Consider the following 20,815-nt stretch of genomic DNA (forward strand, 5'->3'; position numbering starts at 1 on the left):
GTAGAATGTAAGAGTGCTTGCAAGAATAACCATCCAAAAAGAAAGTTCATATCTCATTTGGTCTCCGTATGAGATACTAGGACAATGGACATTTTGAGTAATTTGTCAGGCTTGAGACTTAAAATTCGAAAAATCTGAGCTGCTAGACCCAATTACCCTCCACCACAAAGGATTAACATAGTATTCTAGTACTGAGCTGTGGGAAATACTGTCAAAACAATCCCACTTTTGGATCATCCTCAGATCTGAGAGTTTTGTTTTGTCTTTTTGCTGATTTTCCTGAAGGCACCCTATTCATGATGGAGTTAGTAAAATGGGAAATCACGTGCAATTAGACGTTGGGAAAAGGGGACGAAGGAGGTGTGAATTTGTGAATTTTCAGTAGGTTGAAAGGTGAGCAGCAAAAATAGTAAGAGGTGATAGGTGACAGAACAAAGTGCTACCATTCTTTTTGCAAGGGAAAGCTAATAGAAACAAAACTCCACCCACATAAGACAAGACAAACGGGATAGGAAAGCCTGACCTTTTCCCCAAGATAACTTCCTTTGCCAGGCATTTAGAGTTCCTTCGTCAGGCATTTAGCATTCGAGACAATAAAAATAAATGCTAGCAAACTAAAAATCAGACAGTAATATTTTAAGGATTCACATCATATAAAATCATCATGTAACTGAGGTCTGATACATAATATTAAAACAGCATAGTTACATCATAATGTGATAGGTTGTAGAATAGTCTCCAATGCCTAATCAAAAGCATAGAAAGAGAGTGAGTGCTTATCAGAATTTATTGACAAATAAGGTGCTTCTGAAGAAGACTTGGGACTGCACACACAGACACTGTTGTGGTGAAATCTAACAGAATTGACTTACGTTTGTGGTGAGCTTGATTTGTTGAGTAATTCCTCGAGTGACCAAATCAACAACCAGTCTGAAGCTGGTTCAATTCAAGCTGGTTATAACCCAGATGAAAACAGGGGTTGTTTTTGTTTTTTTAAATAAAAAAGTATATCATATATGCAGTAAAAGTCTCACAAAGGTTACTTTGTAGACAATATGATTACTTGGGACCACTTAACAAGATTTTCAGGTAGGTGCATAAGATTGTGGCCTAGTGAAAGTACTATTTAAAATTCTAAGGGATGTGCTCAGTGTTTCTTAAATGGCTAGCTATCCCTTCAAGAAGACCTATCCATTCTAAATGGATTTGAAGAACTTTTTGAAATGTCCTTGTAGTGTGACGTAATCCAGTTGTTTTGTGATGAGTTGCTAAGATGAACATTTTGGTTTCTGATAATCATACAATGAAAAAGATGCCTTTAAAGCTGAGCATTTTCTGTGTCTATAATTCTGTGTCTGATTGGTTTTATTTCAGTAGTTAATTTGATTGATATTAAACAGAAAGATGAATCTTAATAATGCCATATCGTTTCTCAAGTGATTTTGATTTCACTGTATTTACAAGGATAATAAATAGCCTTTGTTGACTTTCAGTAGGATCAGGATCACTCTCAAATGTTGTGAGATGATGTTCCCTCCTGAATGTTTACATTTATGCCCCCATGCACCTACCACTAGAAAATTTATTGGATATACCCTTCATAATCTTATGTGCTGCTTCTTCCTTCCTGATCCTGCACCCTTCACATTAGATCCTATATGTTCTTATATAATTTTTATGTTTCCCTAATTCTTATACCTTCTCCCCTTTCCAGTGCTACTCCATGTCTAGCCTGAGATAACTGAACCTTCAATAATCACGGGCTCACAACTCTCCTCATTCTTCTTTTCTGCAATCACAGTGGTGTTACAACCAACAATTTGGAAAAAAACCCTATGCTGATTTTTAGGTCTCTTACAAATTACACAGAAGAAGGTTTGTATGTGTATGAGTTCTGATCCCCTTGCTGGTGTCCCATGCTACTGTTTGTGGACCTGCCCACTATCAAACAGCAGTAATGTAGAAAAGAGCAAGAGTCTAGTAGCACCTTAAAGACTAACAAAATTTCTGGCAGGGTATGAGCTTCCGTGAGCTACAGCTCACTTCTTCAGATACAACTAGAATGACAGTAATGAATGGCAGTAATGTAGTATACTAAGTACAGATTCTTTGCCTTGGCAAGAAAATAACAAAGGGTTGCTTTAGTTCAGCAATTTCAGCTCCCTGTATTTTTCTATATTTGCACTGTTTGCTTCCTACATCAAACAAGTTTCACTGTTAGTCTTATAAAAATACAACAGAACTGTCTAAATCAGCAAGCTTTTCTTTTTCTTGTTGATTTTGTTCACACGAAAAGGGTTGGCTCCAATGCTTAAAGAATGTTTTTACTTGTTTTGTGTTTGAATCTGTGTTATAGAAATAAAAAGATTCAAGCTTATTAAATCAAAGGTGTAACTTTGCCCAGTTACTTAAGGTAGAACTAAATACATTATAACTGCTAAAAATTCTGAATATGTGTGGCACGATACTAACATGGAGAGACATTAAAACAGTGATATAAGAGCCATCTTTACCTACTTTTTACCACTTCCAGTTTCATTAGCAATTTAAAACCATGAACCTATAGGCAGCATTTTCAAGCACATAAAAGCATTGGGGTACTTTCCCAAGATGACTGGGTTCCCTTCCATTCGTATCTCATCCATTCGGTTACGAACATAACGCGTATTGTTGTTTTTGCAGAAGGTATCATCTGAGATGCTGGTTATGTTGTTATTCTGTAAAACCAAAAGAGTGAATTTGACAATTGTGAACATCCAAACTTAATAAAGACATACTGTTTCAGCAACATAAATTAATAATTTTATAAATTATGAACAACATAGGGCCTTGTTGGCGAACCTATGGCACGCGTGCCACTTCCGGCACGCATAGCCCTCTTTGCCGGCACGCGTGGGTGAGCTCCAAAAGGCCTCCCGTGTTGTCTGTGCCCCTCCCTCTCTCAGCTGAGCTCCCTCTCCACCGTGCGTGCATCGGCGGGTCAGCTTCCTGCCTCGCACGCATGCGGCTGGCTTCTTCCTCTTCCCCCCCTCTTGCCCCGCAACAGCTGACAGGCGGCGGGGAGGCCAGTAGCAACGAGGCGGGGCCTCCTCCTCTAGGCTCCAGCAGCAGCTCCTCCTCACCGCCTTCCTCCTCCTTGTCCCCCTCAGGCGGCTCCCAGCAGTCCAGCTCCAGGCTGCCGCCGCCATCCTCCTCCTCCTCAGGCGTCTCTCCCCCTGCCGTTTTCGCCTGCCTCCTCCGGGCGCTCGTGGAGGGCCAGGCGGCCCCTCAACAGCCGCGCGTCCACCGGAGAAAGGCCTGCCATCTCCCGCCGTCCTCCCCCTCTCCCCCGTTCGCGCTCGTCCCTGACTCCTGCGGTAAGCTTGTGGAGTAGCCGGAGCCACCCTCAAGTCCTCTGGCTTGGGCGTGGCTGCGTGCCCTCTGACTTCTCCCTCCCCGCCCCCTAAGGTCGCCCGAGGCTGGCGGGGTTGCCCTCACTCTCGCCGCCCCCTCCTCTCCTGCCCCCGACAGCAGGTGCCCAATGCCGCCGCGCCGGGGCCCAACGTCTCCGCCGTCCCGCGCCGTCGCCTCGCCACCTCCCCAGAGCTGCCGGTAAGGGGGGGGGGGGAGAACTTCGGGTGTGCATCCTGGAGCAAGTCCTGGGTGGGGCTTGAGGCCCGACCCAGGACACTTCCTTCCTTCCTTACATCCTTTCTTCCCCAGTTCCTTCCTTCTCTTTCCTTTTCCAGTTCCTTCCTACCTTCCTCTTTCTTTCTTTCTTTCTTTCTTTCTTTCTTTCTTTCTTTCTTTCTTTCTTTCTTTCTTTCTTTCTTTCTTTCTTTCTTTCTTTCTTTCTTTCTTTCTTTCTTTCTTTCTTTCTTTCTTTCTTTCTTTCTCTGTCCCTCCCCCCTTCCTTCCTTCCTTCCCCAGTTCCTTCATTCTCTTTCCTCTCCCTTTCCTCTCTCAGTTCCTTCCTTTCTCCGTCCCTCCCCCTTCCCCTACTAGGGCTGCCAACCTCCAGGTGGTGGCTGGAGACCTGGCAACCCTAGCAATAATGTCCAGTATTCAGGTTAAATTGCTGTATTGGCACTTGGCGATAAATAAGTGGGTTTTGGGTTGCAGTTTGGGCACTCGGTCTCTAAAAGGTTCGCCATCACTGACATAGGGTATGGTTTATTGTCTTTTTTATATATTTTTAATAAATTTTTAAACAATACAAAATACAAACAAAAATATATCAATATAGACAGCTACATAATAAGAATAATATATCTATGAAAAAAATCAAAAGACTAGCCAAACATACAATTAATACATTCTTATTACAATTATCTTATCCAATATATTCCCACCTCCCTCCACCAGTGTACCCTTTATTTTCATATCCCTTTTACTAATGCATAGTTCTGCAGTTGCTGTTGACATATACTATCTGCTAGATTGTTCCAGTGTGGTATCTTGAATACAAAATTTGTTTATTTACATGTAGATAAGTTTTTTTCTTGTCCAGTTGCTAATTGTTATAGACTACAGATGGGGGTTCCTAACTAAACATGTCTTTCCTTGGAGTTGGTAGTTTGGGAGAGGCTAATGTTTCTTGCTGAGTGGTTTGCTCAGAGTTCTCCTTAGCAAGCCAAATGTATACCCATAAGGGACACAGGCTGTGATTTCAAAGCTAAAAGTACATCTGGTTTGTTGTTGTGGCTTGAATCTACTGGGATGTCTGTCTGCAGAGTGTAACTTCTTTGCTTTCTTCCCCCTGCAATCCAAAATGCTTACTGAAATGCTGCTCATGGGGGACGGGATCAGTATGATGGAGGCATCAGCACAAATAACACCCCTTCCCTCTGTAAAAAACCTCTGGTGAATCCAATCCCATATTTTACCCTTGGAAGGTTATGGGTGCACTTACCTTGGACTCTGGCATCCTGCCTTTTCCACAATAAATTAATACGTACTTCATATGTATAAATATTAATTCAACAACACAGCATAGTTCTGTAATACAGCCACTGGGACAATTTCGTTTGTAGATCTAGACTAGACATTTCCGTGGGCACAAGAGATTATGCCCACAGAGTGTGATTTTGCTACCTTTCCCCTCCTGAAGTGCCCCCTGGAATTCTGTTCTTGGGGAAGTAGAACCCCCAGAGATAGGACTGGCGGGACATTTTGGGCTGCTGTGAGAGGAGGTAGGTGGGAAAATCACACTCCATGGGTGGAAGTCCTTGTGACCATGGATTCAACCTTGGATTCTGGATCCAACCCTAAGTCTGCAAATCTTTTGCATATTACTCTGTGTGAATGCATTGTTTCTGGGGAACAGTGAACTTCTGGTAATGTGACCTTTTGTATATTTGTAAGGTGAGCCACTGGAAAAAAATTTATATGCCTCTGTTAATATCACTGTGCATGCTGTCTCTTTATTTGCAGGTTCTTGTATGATAACAAGACAGTGAATAATAAGCAGAATGTTAGAAAAATGGGGAAAACATTTTAAAAACAGTAATTTACAATGGTATTGGTTTGTGTTGCACAACAGCAATGAAAAAAAAAGGAGCTTTAAGACCTGAAGATGTAGAACACGTAGACTCTCTGGCAAGTTAAGAGGAACAGATTCCAGTGCATTGTTTGCTAGGTAGAGGTATGATAAATTGGTCAACTTCTGTAAAAGAAAAAATATGAGAGAAAATTATGGAGAGAAAATTATGGAGGCTGTTTTTGGATTGTTTTGCAAGATATTTAACCAAGATAACTACATTTTGGTATAGAAATTGTCTGCAACTATTACAAGAATTAGCTTTTCAACCTTGTGAGCTGTAGTCTATGTTATGAAAAAGTGAATTTATTTGTTTACATTATTTATAGTCCACCTTTCTTGTTGAGACTCAAAGTGGATTACACAATGTAAACCAGTGCAATCAATAGAACAAAAGATCTGACAAGCGAAGTAATAATACTAGGGTTACAGAAATCTGAAACAGAGCATAAGTATTAGACATTTATGTTATCAGTGCCAAAAATGGAATTATTTAAATAGAAATCAATGTAATGAAAGTAAGATAAAACATGCAGGAAATAAATTTGATTATGTAGTATGCACAGTAGTGTAGTCTACAATCTCTGTCCCTTTATTAAAGTACCTCCTTGAACCAATGCATTGAAATATAGCCCTATTACCTTTATTAAAATGCCCTATTGAACAATTCTGTTTTACATAGCAGAATGTAAGAAGTGTGGGGACCTTCTTGATCTTCTCAGGCAGGCAATTCTGCAAGGTGAGGGCCACCTTGTATAGGCAGTTGTTGGTCTTGCCCATTTGCAGGATGGCACCTGGAGAAGGCCTTGCCCAGATGAGCAAAACTGTCGTGGCAGAACATAGGAGGAGAGGTGGTCCTGCAGATATGAAGGTCTAAGGCAGAGAAGGACTTTGTACGTGGTAGCCAGTATCTTGAACTGAGCATGGTAACTGAGCATGGTCGGCCAATGGAGTAAGTGCAGAATGAGTGCGGTATGCATGTTTCACCTAACTCCTGATAATAGCTGATAATAGCTTTTGTACTAACTAGCTTCTGCAGGTTGACTTCAAGGGCAGACCAATGTAGAGTGCATTGCGTTAGTTTAGTCTCAATGCTACCATGGCATGGATCTAGGTAGATAAATTCCATCCTGAGATGAAAGGGGCTAGGAAGCTGACTAACATCAGCTCTGCCCCTGGGAACGCCCCGGGAATGACCCTCCCCACGTTGGTGCGGACTTTCCCTTCCAGGAATTCCCTGCCGGTGTGGCTGTGCTGTTGGTGGCGTGTTTGCCCATGCCAGCATAGGTACCACTTTGTGCTGGTTCCTAAGGAGCTTCACCCCTCCCTCCCAGGATTGCAGCCTTAATGTTGGATCAATGCAAGTATGGAAGATAGTGGTACCATCATGCTTTCTACTCATAGCATTTGTAAGTTAGGGCTGCAATCCTATTCCCACTTAGTTGGGAGTAAAATTCATTGATCAAGTTTAGACTTTAAAGGGGTATGAGAAAAATTCCAGGAAAGGTTAGGCTGTGGTGGCTAGGGAAGATTTTGCAAAAGTAGATTTTGAAGGGGATGGAAACTGCAAGGCTGTTTCAGTTCAGGAAGGAGTAGTTATGAAAGTCAGAAGCATGAAAGGGGAAGTGTAGGAGTCAGTAACTTGTACAGGAAGACAACAGCGAAGTGATGAATAAGTAACGTACCTCACACAAATTGGGATCCAGTGATCTAACCTAGATTTGAGCATATCTGATGGTTTTTTAAAAAACTGTTAATTACAAGCCACATTATAAACTGTGGGTTAAGCTTATCTTTATCATTATGTTCCAATATGCGCTTTCTGCCTTCACCACAGGAATTTTTACCTATTCCCATAGACTATCTTACCAGGCCTAGTAATGGAATAACTGAAAGCTACACCTAACTTGTAATATTTCCCTTTGATTAAGAGTTCAACCTAAAGTGTAGTTACTTAAAGGCAGATTCCATTGAAATAATTAAGACTGATATTGATTTAGTACTGAGAGATAAATTGCTGTCTTATATAATTAATTTTAACTATACTTCTGTTACCTTGAAAGCATTTGCTTTAATTCCTCTGCTTTTAATTCTGTTGTGGTTTGCATTAAAGAATGTTAGCTTTGGAGGCAAAATTGGAAGCTTGAGCAGCCTATTTTCAGCAAGTGAAAGTTCTTCTAATAATGCTAGCTTTGCAAAAGCCCCGTCTTCAATTTCTTCTATCCTGTTTCCAGTAAAGTAAATTCTTCTTAGGGTGGCTTGAAAAGAAACATGCAAAATAATAATATTAAGTGTATACAGTTGCCAGTTAAAACAGAATATAATTGAATTTTTAAAATTTATATTTATGTAGCATATACTGCATTTCAATTATATTTATAAAAGTGTCTATGTTTTAGAATTAAAAAAAAACAGTGACCAATATTAACACTGAAAACAGAACCACTGAACAAGAATCAGTAGATGGCCTATTTGGGGGGAAAGGTCTTGCCGACTCTAGAAAGATTAGAAGGTAACAATATGAGATACAGAGCTGCACCTGCTTGTTTTTGAAGCTAACCTAGTTTTCAATATGGAGGCGCTCACATAGGAAAGAATGTTCACTGAAAGAATTAGGGTTTAGTGTATTTAGGACTTTAAAGATCAATGTTAGCATCTTGAATTGGGCCTGGGCATAACTGTCATTCAAGGCATTTCTCTTAAGACAAGCATTATATGAGAATGCTGTATACAAATCTGTATATAATACATAGCACTGATATAGTATTTTTGAGTGCACTAAGTTCTTCATGGTGCAAGTGTGGTGTAGTGGTTAAATTGTTGGAGTAGGATCTGAGAAACCCAGGTTTGAATCCCTACTCTGTCATGGAAACTTGCTGGGTGACCTTGGACCAGTCACACGCTATTGGTAAGTATTTGGATGAGAGACCGCCAAGGAATACCCAGGGCGTGGTGTGGAGACAGGCAGTGGCAAACCACCTCTGAACGTCTCTTGCCTTGAAAACTATGGGGCCGCCATAAGTCAGCTGTGCCTTGATGGCAAACAACAACAGCAACAACAACAACCACAGTTCTTCTCAAGCTATCTTCTTGTAATTCCTACTACAACCCCATGACATAAGTAATTGTTATTATCCTCATATTGCAGGGAGCAAATATGGGACTAGCTTGGGTAATTCCTTGGCTCACATTTCACAATTAATTTTTTGTAAGAAAAGGTTATCTGTATAATTGACCTGTGTAGGGTTGCCAGCTCTGGGGAATCCCCTGTCCACAGCTGGTGTTTCCAGCCACTGCTCTGAGCAGTGGCAGAAGAAAAATACAATTAAAAGAATGGCCATCAGCCATCAGTATGACATCACCTCCAGAAAAACTGGAGGGGAGAGGATATGGGCAGGTAACCATTGGCCAACAATGGAACATCACTTCTGGGAAAACCCAGAAATGATTTTATGTCTTTCTGTGGAGTGACTGAAGGTAAGACCATAGAGTATTTGGTGATTCCTAGAAAGGATTTCCAGTTTTCTGTGGAAGTGACATCAGTCATCTCTAGCAATCTCCGAAAACTCTGTAGTTTTACCATACAATTTTGACCAATTACTAGAGAGGTGTGACATCAAGTTTTTCCTGGAAGTAACATCACACAGTTGTCTAGTGGCCACATGCCTGTGTCCCCTCCTCTTCAGTTTCCTGCTGGTTGCTAGGCCAGTCCTGGAAACCCTAGAGCTGTGACACTAACATTGCTCATTCTATTATTTTATAAGCATCTTGGGACCTTGCATGGAGATTGTTTAAAGAGTACCTGCAAATAAAACGTTTCGAATGATATTCAATTTACTTTGTAGAAAATAATGAACATACATTATTCTAAACTTTCAGTTTTAGTTAATTCTAAATAAATTAAATTCTAAAGATGTACTTACGAATTTCAGCAAAATCGGAGGTTTTGACCTTCTTGATTTTGTTGAATCGTGCATAAAGGTAGCCTGTTTCCTTTGGCAGAATTGGAACACTTTCAATATTTGTTTCTTCACAGTAAACTGAACCACTTAAACAAGCACACAGCAAACAAGTAGGCAAATCTGAAAGCATATAATTGATTTTTCTGTATAAAGCAGAAAACTGAAAAAATGATTGTGAGTTTGTGGCAAATGTTTAGGAAGTGGACACCGTAAATTCAAATGATGCATTTTATATAACAATATGCAGACATTTTATTGTTCTCTTTGGTACCCTCATGTATGTTTTTGTTAGCTCCACTCAAACACATTTATGAAATGCTATTATAACATTTTATAGAATTTTGTGTTCAATTGATGTGTTCAGGTAGCCCTAAAGATGATAATGAGGGAAACTGATACAACAGAAGACAGCAACAAAAAGTGTTTAAATCTTCTGACGAGACCTTGCTAATGGGGGGGGGGGTTTACCTGCTCCCTCATGGTGATGAAACCCAGTTTTGCTTCTGTTGACTCATTACTTCATCTAAAATTAATTGCCTAAAAGTAATTAATTAATGTTAACCTAATATTATTTTTCTTGTACTCTCCGTGTTACAAAGGGTCTGTGTGGCCTAATTAATGTTGTGGAAAGATCTGATTAACTGTTGGCGTTTATATTTTCAAAAGCTGGGTATCCATTTTTTTGCTTCTCTATCCCAAAAGCCAAGGTCTAACACAATATTTGATGTACCCAGCATCATCTAACTTCCTGACCTCCATTTCAGAAAGGCTACCAACTGTGCCTGTTTTTCTGGCAATTTGTATCAAAGATAGGTAAAAAGACAGTGGAGGGGGCATTTACTGGGAAACCACTGCACTTTGCTGCTCTCCTATAGCAGTTACTGGTTCCTCAAAACAAATTACTAATTGTACTGTGCCTTATGTGTGTATGCCATATTGTGTTTTTAGGAATTGTTTACTTTATTTAAGCATGGTATTGTCATATGGTGAAAACTTACCTGTAACTTTTGTTGGTGAAGCTTCAGGTACCTCTTCATCTCTCTGGACTTGTATTTCATTTTCATGGAAAATGACCATGCCGTTATTTTCCTTTTACATTGGAAATTAAAAAACACATTACAGATATCAAGGTATTGTTCATTAATAGCAACAATCAAGCCTTTATAGTTCGATAAAGGAATGTTTTATAGAACTTTTTGCTGCATATTGGAAAAATATGGGAAGCCCCAGCCCCCTGGCTCACCCGGGGTCGTATTTGTGGCATAAGGTCAGGGAGCAAGTAGGGAGGAGGCTGCTGGGACGGTTGGGCTCGTGCTCAGGTTTGCCGGCATGGGGAGGAGTCACGTGGCAGCCTGGGCCCAGCACCTCCTTGGCGCATCATGGGGGGGCCAAGCAGAAGTGCCCATGTGGGTAGGGACCTCAGGGCCCCACCCTGGCCCACCTCCTTCTATTTAACCAGCCTGGTGCTGGAGGGGCTGCCCTTGTGTATTGGAAACAATACAGGAAATTCTTTTTTAATGTTTAGCAATACTAACTAGATATAGCAGCTCTTTGAGTGATATTTCACACCGAATATAGATAGTAAATGGAAACTACCATAACTTTTGTTATGGAAAAATGTGACTCTAACAGCAAATACCAGACATGACTGAGTCTGTAAGGTAAATGAAGACCACCTTTTAATGTTTAATAACAAAGATTATAGTATACAATAAATAATAATTTTCTTTTGGCATTGGAAGCATGGCAAGATAGCTTAGTGACGGGAATCTATTTTCAAATGCACTCCCCTCCATTTATTACCCCAACTGGTGGCCTGTCTTGAATGTCTTTAATGCATACTGAGTGAGACCCTAAAAGCATGACAATGTGATGGTAGACTGGTAAATATTATATGCATGTGTATTTCATATCTATTCCAGTCACTCAATTAGGGAGACAGTATTGTGAAAATGAGTTTGGGTAGGTGGCAGGGAGGGTAAAGCTAGAAGAATGCTATAACATGGTGTTAAAGCAATTGAACAAATAAATATGTGTAAAGTGCCATCAGGTCACAGCTGACTTATGGCAACCCCATCAGGTTTTCAAGGCAAGAGACTGACAGAGGTGGTTTGCCATTGCCTTCTTCTGAACAACAACCCTGGCATTCCTTGGTGGTCACCCATACCAATTACTAACCAGGGGTGACCCTGCTTAGCTTCTGAGATCTGATGAGATCAGGGTAGCCTGGGCCATCCAGGTCAGGGCAACTAATTGTATACTGCTCCATACAATATCATAATTACAGCTGAGACATCTAATGGGATAAGGGAGCTGTAGCTGACCTTCCCCTTCACTCACTACATTGCTTTGGCGGTAAAAGGATAGGCTGCCTTTGTAGGTCACTATTTATTTATTTATTTCATTACACTTTTAACCCGCCCTCCCCGGCCCAAAGGCCAGGCTCAGGGCTGCTCACAAATACTGAAGTATAAAATTAATAAAAACCCTTCAAATATAGTTTAAATACATATAAAATAGCCCAAATCAATCAAACAGGGAGTAATAGTGTCCTTAATGGTGCTGAAGTCACATAAAAATGGTCTGCAGCATAATAGGTGGAACTGACCTCCCCCTAAATAATATGGCATAAAAGTACCAAGAAATTAATAAAAGGACAAATTCCCAAACAGGTGGTATGATGTCCAAGGACATCACAACTGACTGATGGGAACCTTTTGCCTGGGATTTGAGTGTAGTACTAAAGGGAATACAAAGTTAATGAACATTGCTTTGGCAGTAAAAGCATAGGCTGCCTTTGTAGGTCACTATTTATTTATTTCATTACACTTTTAACCCGCCCTCCCCAGCCCAAAGGCCAGGCTCAGGGCCACTCACAAATACTGAAGTGTAAAATCAATAAAAACCCTTAAAATATAATTTAAATACAAATAAAATAGCCCAAATCAATCAATAAACAGGGAGTAATAGTGTCCTTAATGGTGCTAAAGTCACATAAAAATGGTCTGCAGCATAATATGTGGAACTGACCTCCCCCTAAATACTATGGCATAAAAGTACCAAGAAATTAATAAAAGGACAAATTCCCAAACAGGTGGTATGATGTCCAAGGACATCACAACTGACTGATGGGAACCTTTTGCCTGGGATTTGAGTGTAGTACTAAAGAGAATACAATGTTAATGAAGTGTATGTTTTTACACAGAAGCATGATGAGACAAAACTTGTTCTAGGGCTTATAGTTGTCACAAGTGCTTGGTTAGGTTTCTGCATGCAAATTGGTCCTCAGATGTTAGGTAAAGATTCTGGATAGAAATGATCTGCCATGGTTATCAAGCTTTTTATAGGACATGGGTAACTATGGTGTTCCATGCCATGGGGCTGCCTTTTGTCAGAAACTGCAAGTGGTCCAGAGCACCATAGCAAGTGCTAAAAGGAAAACACCATAACACTCATATTACCCCTGTATTAAAAGATCCACATTGGCTTCCCCTTTTTGGGGGGATTAGTTCAAAATTCTGGCCATGACATGTAAAGGTCCGGGGCCTATGTCATTTGAAGGGTCTTCTGCATGAACCTGCCTTTACACCGTTTCTTAGAAGCCCATCCATCCATCCATCCATCCATCCATCCATCCATGTTGCTGTCATATTTTGGGCTGGTAGTTTGTGCAAATTGTTTTGTACTGTTACCCACTTTTACTGTGATTGGTTGATCAATTGTATGATCTGTAAATCTTAACATGCAAATGATATAAGAAAATTATATGCAAATATGTTTAGCAAATAATGATTTTCATCTGCATGCCTCCTCCTCATTAATACTTATACCTACAACAACAACACAATCTTTTCTGAAGCCATTACCTGTCTGTAGTCCTGGCTGTTTCCATATGCTTTGGTAACTCTTTCAGCAGCAAAAAAAATCCATGTTATAAGTGTTTTCCAAGCCTTTAATATCTATGTGCAGTATTTTTTTTAAATTAAAGTAGCCCTGGAATGCTGTGTGGGCCAAAGCTGTACTGCTTCTGTTTATGAATTGAAAACCCCCACTAAGAAACACTAAATGCTATCCATTTAAACAGGGAGGAGTGAGATAATTTTCATAGGCTAGGCATAGACATCTTGCATAAATGAGTCATAAGACTAGATAGGTGTACCAATATCAAAAGTTCTGAGAAGAGTTATATAGACCTGTATTATGCATTGTGTGGGTTAATTATATCAAGTTAATTTTGTTCTAGCATTATGAAAGGATAAGCAATTGGTCCTTATTAACTTTATTTAATATCAGATCAACATCAATATATCTGATTCTCAACATGGCTAAATCTGTGAATACTTAAATCTGGAGACTGGGGCCATGAGCAGGCAAGACCGTTTGAACAAACCTGAGGAAAGTCCCAAATAATAGAAGCAGTAATTGTACCTTTAAGAAACAGATGCCTGCAGTAGCCATTGAGGGTTGCTAGGCAACCATAAAAGACTTGCCAGTTGAAGTCTTGGTTTCTGTCGGTAAGAGACAGGGCCCTATCCATGGTTGTTTTGGCCTTTGAGGGAGTGCTTATTGGGGTCAGGCCCGGCAGCAGCCACTGGGCCACTTGATGACATGTGAGTTCCATGACTCACCCATGCCCAGCTACTCACTGCTGTTTAACAGCAGCCACCATATGAAAGCCAGTGTGGTGTAGTAATCTGAGTTAAAGTCTCAGATTAGGATCTGTGGGTCCCCTGTTTGAATCCCTCTGCTGTGGAAGCTTACTGTGTGACCTTGGGTCAGTCACATACTAGCAGCCTAACCTGCCTCACAGGGTTGTTGTGAAGATAAAACTAGAGGAGAGGAGAATGGTGTAAGCTGCTTTGGGTCCCCATTGTGGAGAAAGGCAGGATATAAATAAAGTAAATAAATAAATATCAATATAGCCAAAGGTGAGGGAAGATATAAAATATAGGTTGGTAGATAGAAGAGAAGGAATCAGGAAAAGGTGAGAATATGGTGGAGGAGGGAAAGAAAAAATATAGTGGGAGGGGGATGGGGGAAACTGAGATGCCTCTTGCAAGTCTAAGAATTTCCTTACTGAGCCTGGCCCAGTGACTGGCACTGTGCAATGTGGCCAGACTTTTCCCAAGGAGAGGCTACCAAGATAGGAAAGGAAGAAAAACTGAAGACTTGTGTGTGTGTGGGGGGGGGAGATATAGGTAGGTTGGCTGTTGGGTGGGAAGAAAAGAAGGAGGCAGAAAAGGAGAGAGGATAAGGGGGCTTTCAGGCCAGGGAAAGATGAAATGGTGGAGGAGGGGAAAATGAGATGCCCCCCATGTCCCCCATTTGTATATTCTAATTTTGTATGTTCTAATTCTCAATCTGGATACATTTGAGGATACTTTAAATCAGAGATTGGAGCTGTGAATGATTTCTACACACCTGAAAAACATCCCCGTTTTGCAGAAAGATACATTGGGGAGTTTAAAAAATCCAAATGATAAAAGGCGCTTTAACAAATGGATACCCTCCGTGGTCGTCGCTAGGCAACCACAACAGTTTGCCAGCATACCCTGCTTTGTTTCTAGCAGTAAAAGGCAGGGGAGGTGACAGAGCCCATTCTAGGACTACTTTGGCATTTGAAGGAGGACTCATCTGGGCCAGGTCCAGCAGCAGGCACCACCTAACTTGTATGACTCACCTAGGTTTGGCCAGCTTGCTACTGTTCAACAGCAGCCACCCTATAAAAGCCAATGTGGTGTAGTGATTAGAGATTCAGACTTCGGTCTGGAAGACACATGTTCAAATCACCAGTTTGCCTTGGAACTTTGCTTGGTGGCCTTGGGCCAGTCACATTCTTTCCGCCTAACCTACCTCACAGGGTTGTTGTGAGGATAAAAAGGAGAAGATGAGAATGATGTAAGCTGCTTTGGTCCCCACTGAAGAGAAAGGTTGGGTATAAATGAAGTAAATAAATAAATATAACTGACAATGGGAGACTGATAAAAAGTAGATTGAAAAGGAGAATGACTGAGAAGGTGAGACTGAAGCAGGGAAAGCTGAGAAGATATGAGGGTTGCCAGAAGGATGGGAAGAGGAAATAGGGCAGAGAGGGGGATATAGGGAAAAGTGAAATGCTCCCTGCAACTCCTTGCCGATTCCCTGCCATGCAAGTGGGCCTGGGCTAGTAGCCAGCACCACATAACTGGGCCATAGCTTTCCTTGGTAGAAGCTTCCAGGCGAAAGGAAAAGCTGGAAATGGTGGAACATATAAATGTAGGTTGGCTGTTGCGTGGGAAGGAGAAAAGCAAGCAGGAAAAGGGGAGAGGCTATGGTTTTTTTTTTAGAAAAGCGAAAGAGAAAACAGTGCAGTTGGGGAAAATGAGATAACCCCCCGCAGGTCTTTGTGGGTTCCCACTTGCATATCATATCCTTTGATATCCTATCTAAATAGAAGTATCCTGATTCTTAGTATGCTGCTGTTCTCTAAAACTTTTTCAATTGGTTTGGATGGGATTTCCTAGAGAATCTTCATGGTTATAATATAGGTTCATATGTTCATCAAAAACATCCTACAGTAATGCCATCTACCGGTGATAGAGATTTATGAGTCATTCTTAATGTTTCACTATTAATTAACTTTTATAATAGCAAACAGATACTTTTTAGGAAAGTTAAAAAAAGAATTAAGCAGTTTTGTATGGACATGGGTAATCATTAAAATGTCACAGGTATTTCACTATCTAGAGCATGCAGCCACACAAACCACTAACAAAACAGTGGAGTCCTAAGCAGAGTTATACCCCCCCTAATCCCATTCACTTCAGTGGTCACAGAAAGGCATAACTCTGTTTAGGACTGCATTGTAAGTTTGTTATTTCCGTTCAGTATTCAGCTCAGTACAGTATTATAAGCTTGTAAGCCACACTAGATTCTCTGTGTGTACTGAGTGTGACAGAGAATGTCATTCTCGAAATTAGTTCTAAAAACTAGAAATTAGGAGATGCTACTGTGTGATGTTGTAATCCACAGGTATGTACTATTTATTTTGAAAGTAAATGTGTACATTTAGTAGTATTTGATAATGGGTACAGTATTCTGTTTTAGCAAAAAAGATGAAACTTATATGTCAAAAGTACTGAAGTTCTTCATTTATATTGTACATTTAATGTGCAACATGCTTTACAATTTTTACAGTATTTGCCCATGAAATAGACCACTAGTATTCCTATTTTACAAATGGGGTCTGAGACTGAGAGACAATCACTTACCCAAGGCCATAAAATGACTTCAAGGCAGCAGGTTTCCCAAACATGTCCAAAAATATATGTAGCTAGTGGATTACCCTGACTTTGCTGTGTATTAATTTAGAAAAACCACTCTTTGTGATAGTGCTAATCATGGGGAAATTGTACTGTGGGAACAGAAACAAGAAATCTCCAGTCTTGCAATAAAACTTTGACTGACTTTGACTCATGCAGTTTGTGGTCTATATGGATTTTATGTTACACCTTCATACGTTTTCTTAGAGCCTGTTGCCTTCTGCTACTTTAAAAGAAATATAGTTTAAATTTAACTTTATAACGACCTGTTCTGGATCATCTGGCATAGTTTTACTTTTCTGCTTGTTTTTATATTTACCCATGGAATATGTGCACATGCACAGATGATTTGTCTGCATAATGGGAAAAGTAAAATATAACTTGGAAAATACCTTATTAGTTACTGCATCCTGTGGTTTGTCTTCATTTTCCTTAAATACTGTGTCTTCAAGAGTGGCCAGTCCATAATCATAAAACGTAACGTATTGCTGATTAGGTGGTGCTAACTTCACCACAGGCATTAAAAAATAGAGAAAGAGAGCAAACTGCTGCAAAGTCTTCATTTCAAAAGATCAGGCTTGTATCGCTCTGGAAGGACTATGGAGAATGAATTCTTTGTGACTGGAAATACAAAGCAATCTGTCAAAACAATATTTAAAGCGTAGTGGACTAGTTGGCAGCAGTTTCTAATGCAAAAGGAACATGGAAAGAGTATTAACTCTTGGTGTTCTATATTTAAATATTTTTAATCTTAAAATAATGTGTAATGTAACCATTTCTTTGCACAAAGTTTTTAGCTAAAAGCTGATACAATTGCAGGATATGTTTTGTGAATTTGAGTGCTGATAGGAGTGTTTAGAAAACATAAGTTGAGATCTGGTTCGTATGGTAAATAAATAGTTAAAAGAAGAAGCAGGGCTCAGCTGAGCTTAGCCTGGGAGTGAAAAGAATTATTAAGTGCTGTTTTGGTATAGCAAAATCACTATGTTATAAAACTAATCTGTTTTGTATGTGGCTCTAAAATATAAAACTAAGAGAGAAATGTAAATTCATTTAAAAGCAAAAACTTTATCAAGGTAAAATATTGTACTTGGCTAGTATGTAGTCTAGTTACCATGTACACAAAATACATACAACTGTAGTTCTGTAACAGTAAGACAAAATCAGTTAATATAAAGATAAGATCTAGGAGAACACTTACCTTTTTAGTTGACTTGAGATCTTTTTATAGTATTCTAAATGCAATCACTTCTTTTTATCCGTTAATTCCAAATGACCAATCAATCATGGATTTTTTTCAACAGGCTGAAATATTACTGTAAAGATTGACAGACTTTAAAATACTTTATGTGGGGTAGAGAGGGGCTGTGTCAGCATTCTTTCCTGGAACAAGAGATAATATCCTGGAATGTAGTCTTCTATAAAAATAGTTTTATAGGTAAGTCAGTTTTGCTCAAGTAACATATTGAAGCAGATCCCGATTAATATGTCAACCTAGCTGCTTTTATTGTTTAAAAAATGTAATGGATCAACTTCAGCGTCAGGCAGTAAAGACAAGCAAAGGCATGTGCTTTTCATTAAGTTTAGTGTTTTAATGGGAAACAAAGAAGCTGACTTCCGTTTCAGATGTCTGTAGAGCTGAAATATTCGCATTCCATTTTAGTCACTTGGTGCAGTAAAATGCTGCACTGCAATTCAAATCCCTACAAAAGAAGCTCAAACTTTTGTTTTGTAGTATAAACTTCAAAGTATTCATCAGCAGATACTTCTTTCCACTGATGAGTTTAGTTTCTTTCCTTAGCAATGTTAGAGTAGTAGTGCTTCCAGTTTTGGGGAAGTCTGTCTAGCATTCCAAGCTGAGAGCTCATCATACAAAATGCTGGAGTGCTTTTATTTAGAGTTCAACTTGTGGTAGAAACACAATGCATAGTAAGGCATTTCATTAGAAATGTCATTAAGTCACCTTGGAGTGCACCAAATTCATGGATAAAAATCCAATGTTGCGGAACACCCTAAGGGAGTGGGACAAATATAAAAAATATCTGGTACCAGAGATATCCCCAATAACGACTTTCACTAAAAGCGCACTGTATCCTCCAGGACAAGAGGGAGACAACTATAATACATGGAGGCAACTTCATATAAATAGAATTCAGGATATTACGGAGCGAAAGACAATCCAAAGCAAGACCGCATTACAACAAAAGCTTTCCCCCCTGGCACTGTCATGGTACCAATTTCTGCAATTGAAACATTTCATCCACATGCCCCAAATCCAACAAAGTTTGCACAGGCCTCCAACACAATTCGAAACAAAGGCACGGAATAGGCAAGGGTATCATACGAGGATTATTGCCAAATTATATAAGATACTTTTGGAAAGTCTCCCACAGACCCCATCTTATATCAGCAAATGGGAAATAGACAGTGGGGGGGCCATCCCAAAAAAGAAATGGGAAAAAATTTGGAGAGCTTATCCTTTCAGATCAGTTGCAGTTAATATAAAAGAGCAAGCGTACAAGTTTATGAGCAGGTGGTACATGACACCTGACAGGCTACATAAGATAAAACAGACATATCCAAATAAATGTTGGAAAGGGTGTGGGGGGAAAGCGGACTTTGCTCACTGTTGGTAGTTATGTCCTAGAATCAAAGAATTCTGGGGAAAAGTTATTTCTGAAATAGAAAAAATTGTTTTGTATAAATTGAACCCGGTACTACCTTATGTATTGTTACATCTACATGTATTGTTACATCTCCGTGGCGCAGAGTGTTAAGCTACAGTACTGCAGTCAAAAGCTCTGCTCACGACCTGAGTTCAATCCCGACAGAAGTCGGTTTCAGGTAACCGGCTCAAGGTCGACTCAGCCTTCCATCCTTCCGAGGTCGGTCAAATGAGTACCCAGCTTGCTGGGGGTAAAGGGAAGATGACTGGGGAAGGCACTGGCAAACCACCCCGCAAACAAAGTCTGCCTAGAAAACGTCGGGATGTGACGTCTCCCCATGGGTCAGGAATGACCCGGTGCTTGCACAGGGGACCTTTACCTTTTACATGATGACCAACATGAAGACGTATGTAAGAAGGAGCTTACTTCAATCTTGATTTTGGCAGCACAGAGTCTTTTAGCGTTGTTTTGGAAAAAGAAATCCATCCCAACATTGATACAATGGTACTCCAAAGTGTGGAAGCTAATGATAATGGATAAAATATCGTCACAGATCAGCGCCTCGGAGGATGCAAAAGCAAATTCAAACTACTTAAAAAGATGGTTTCCCTTTATTACGTATGTAATGAACGATGACACTCATCAGAATGTGAGTTCCTCTAAGTCGGCATCCATACTTCAAATATGGTCCATCTTATAAACTTTAGGTATAAGTCAAAGTCAAAAAATCTTTAATGGCATAAAAAGAGCATAGAAAAAGCATGTTAAAATAGTACAATACTTATCAAGTTCAATATAATACAGTAGTAGAGTTCCACTATAGGCACCAAAGAACACAAGCAATTGGCACAGCTATTGTCAGTATTAAAAGCAATAGCTAAAATTATTGCCAAATATTTGGCAACTGCTTCTGTAGAGTTGGGGGACTTATCCGCTAGTAATAGTTGGGTAGTCCTATTCGCTGGGCCAGGGAGATTGGATCTATGAAACGATTTCTTAAACCGGAGAAAAAAGGGCAAATCAGTAAGATGTGAGTTACGGAATCGGGTTCGAGGTGGCAAAAATTACATAATCTGTCTCTAAACGGGATCTTGTGGGATCTCCTGGAGAACTGCTGAGGGAAAGATTTTAAATCTGGCGAGCATAAAAGCCCGCCGATGAAGGGGATTAGTGAGGTTTTGTATGTAGGGGGCACCTCCGGGGATATAAGTCGTCAGTCCGTGGAAACGGGGAACATGTCATAGTGGGGCCTGCATTTATGATCCGTTTTTCAATGTCCCTAATTCTTTGCCAGATGGTGAAGAAAATTTGAGACTCACCACAATTATTTAGTGAGTCTAAATTAATTCCTAAGGAATTAATTTTTTG

At 40.0% G+C, this 20,815-nt stretch overlaps 2 protein-coding genes across 2 annotated transcripts in view; one reads left to right on the plus strand and one right to left on the minus strand.

The window, feature by feature from the left end:
* CENPP (centromere protein P) overlaps positions 1-20,815 on the plus strand; it is a 191,992-nt gene that overhangs the window by 19,726 nt on the left and 151,451 nt on the right. The gene's annotated exons all lie outside the window — the stretch shown is intronic.
* OGN (osteoglycin) lies at positions 2,433-17,398 on the minus strand. The gene is made up of 6 exons (XM_056851115.1): positions 17,174-17,398; positions 10,479-10,569; positions 9,442-9,600; positions 7,574-7,776; positions 5,549-5,644; positions 2,433-2,717 (listed from the first exon to the last, which is right to left on the minus strand). The coding sequence occupies exons 1-6, from the start codon at positions 17,342-17,344 to the stop codon at positions 2,547-2,549; spliced, it is 891 nt and encodes a 296-aa protein (XP_056707093.1). The 5' UTR covers positions 17,345-17,398; the 3' UTR covers positions 2,433-2,546.

This window comes from Euleptes europaea, chromosome 1 (genome assembly GCF_029931775.1).
Source record: "Euleptes europaea isolate rEulEur1 chromosome 1, rEulEur1.hap1, whole genome shotgun sequence".
NCBI classification, from domain to species: domain Eukaryota; kingdom Metazoa; phylum Chordata; class Lepidosauria; order Squamata; family Sphaerodactylidae; genus Euleptes; species Euleptes europaea.

Excerpts from the sequence above, each read along its gene's own strand:
- OGN (XM_056851115.1), bottom strand. The coding sequence starts at position 17,344 with ATGAAGACTTTGCAGCAGTTTGCTCTCTTTCTCTATTTTTTAATGCCT. Across the intron at positions 10,570-17,173 it reads AGGATGCAGTAACTAATAAG|GAAAATAACGGCATGGTCAT; the intron begins GTATTTTCCAAG and ends CCAATGTAAAAG. Across the intron at positions 9,601-10,478 it reads TTCACCAACAAAAGTTACAG|ATTTGCCTACTTGTTTGCTG; the intron begins GTAAGTTTTCAC and ends ATATGCTTTCAG.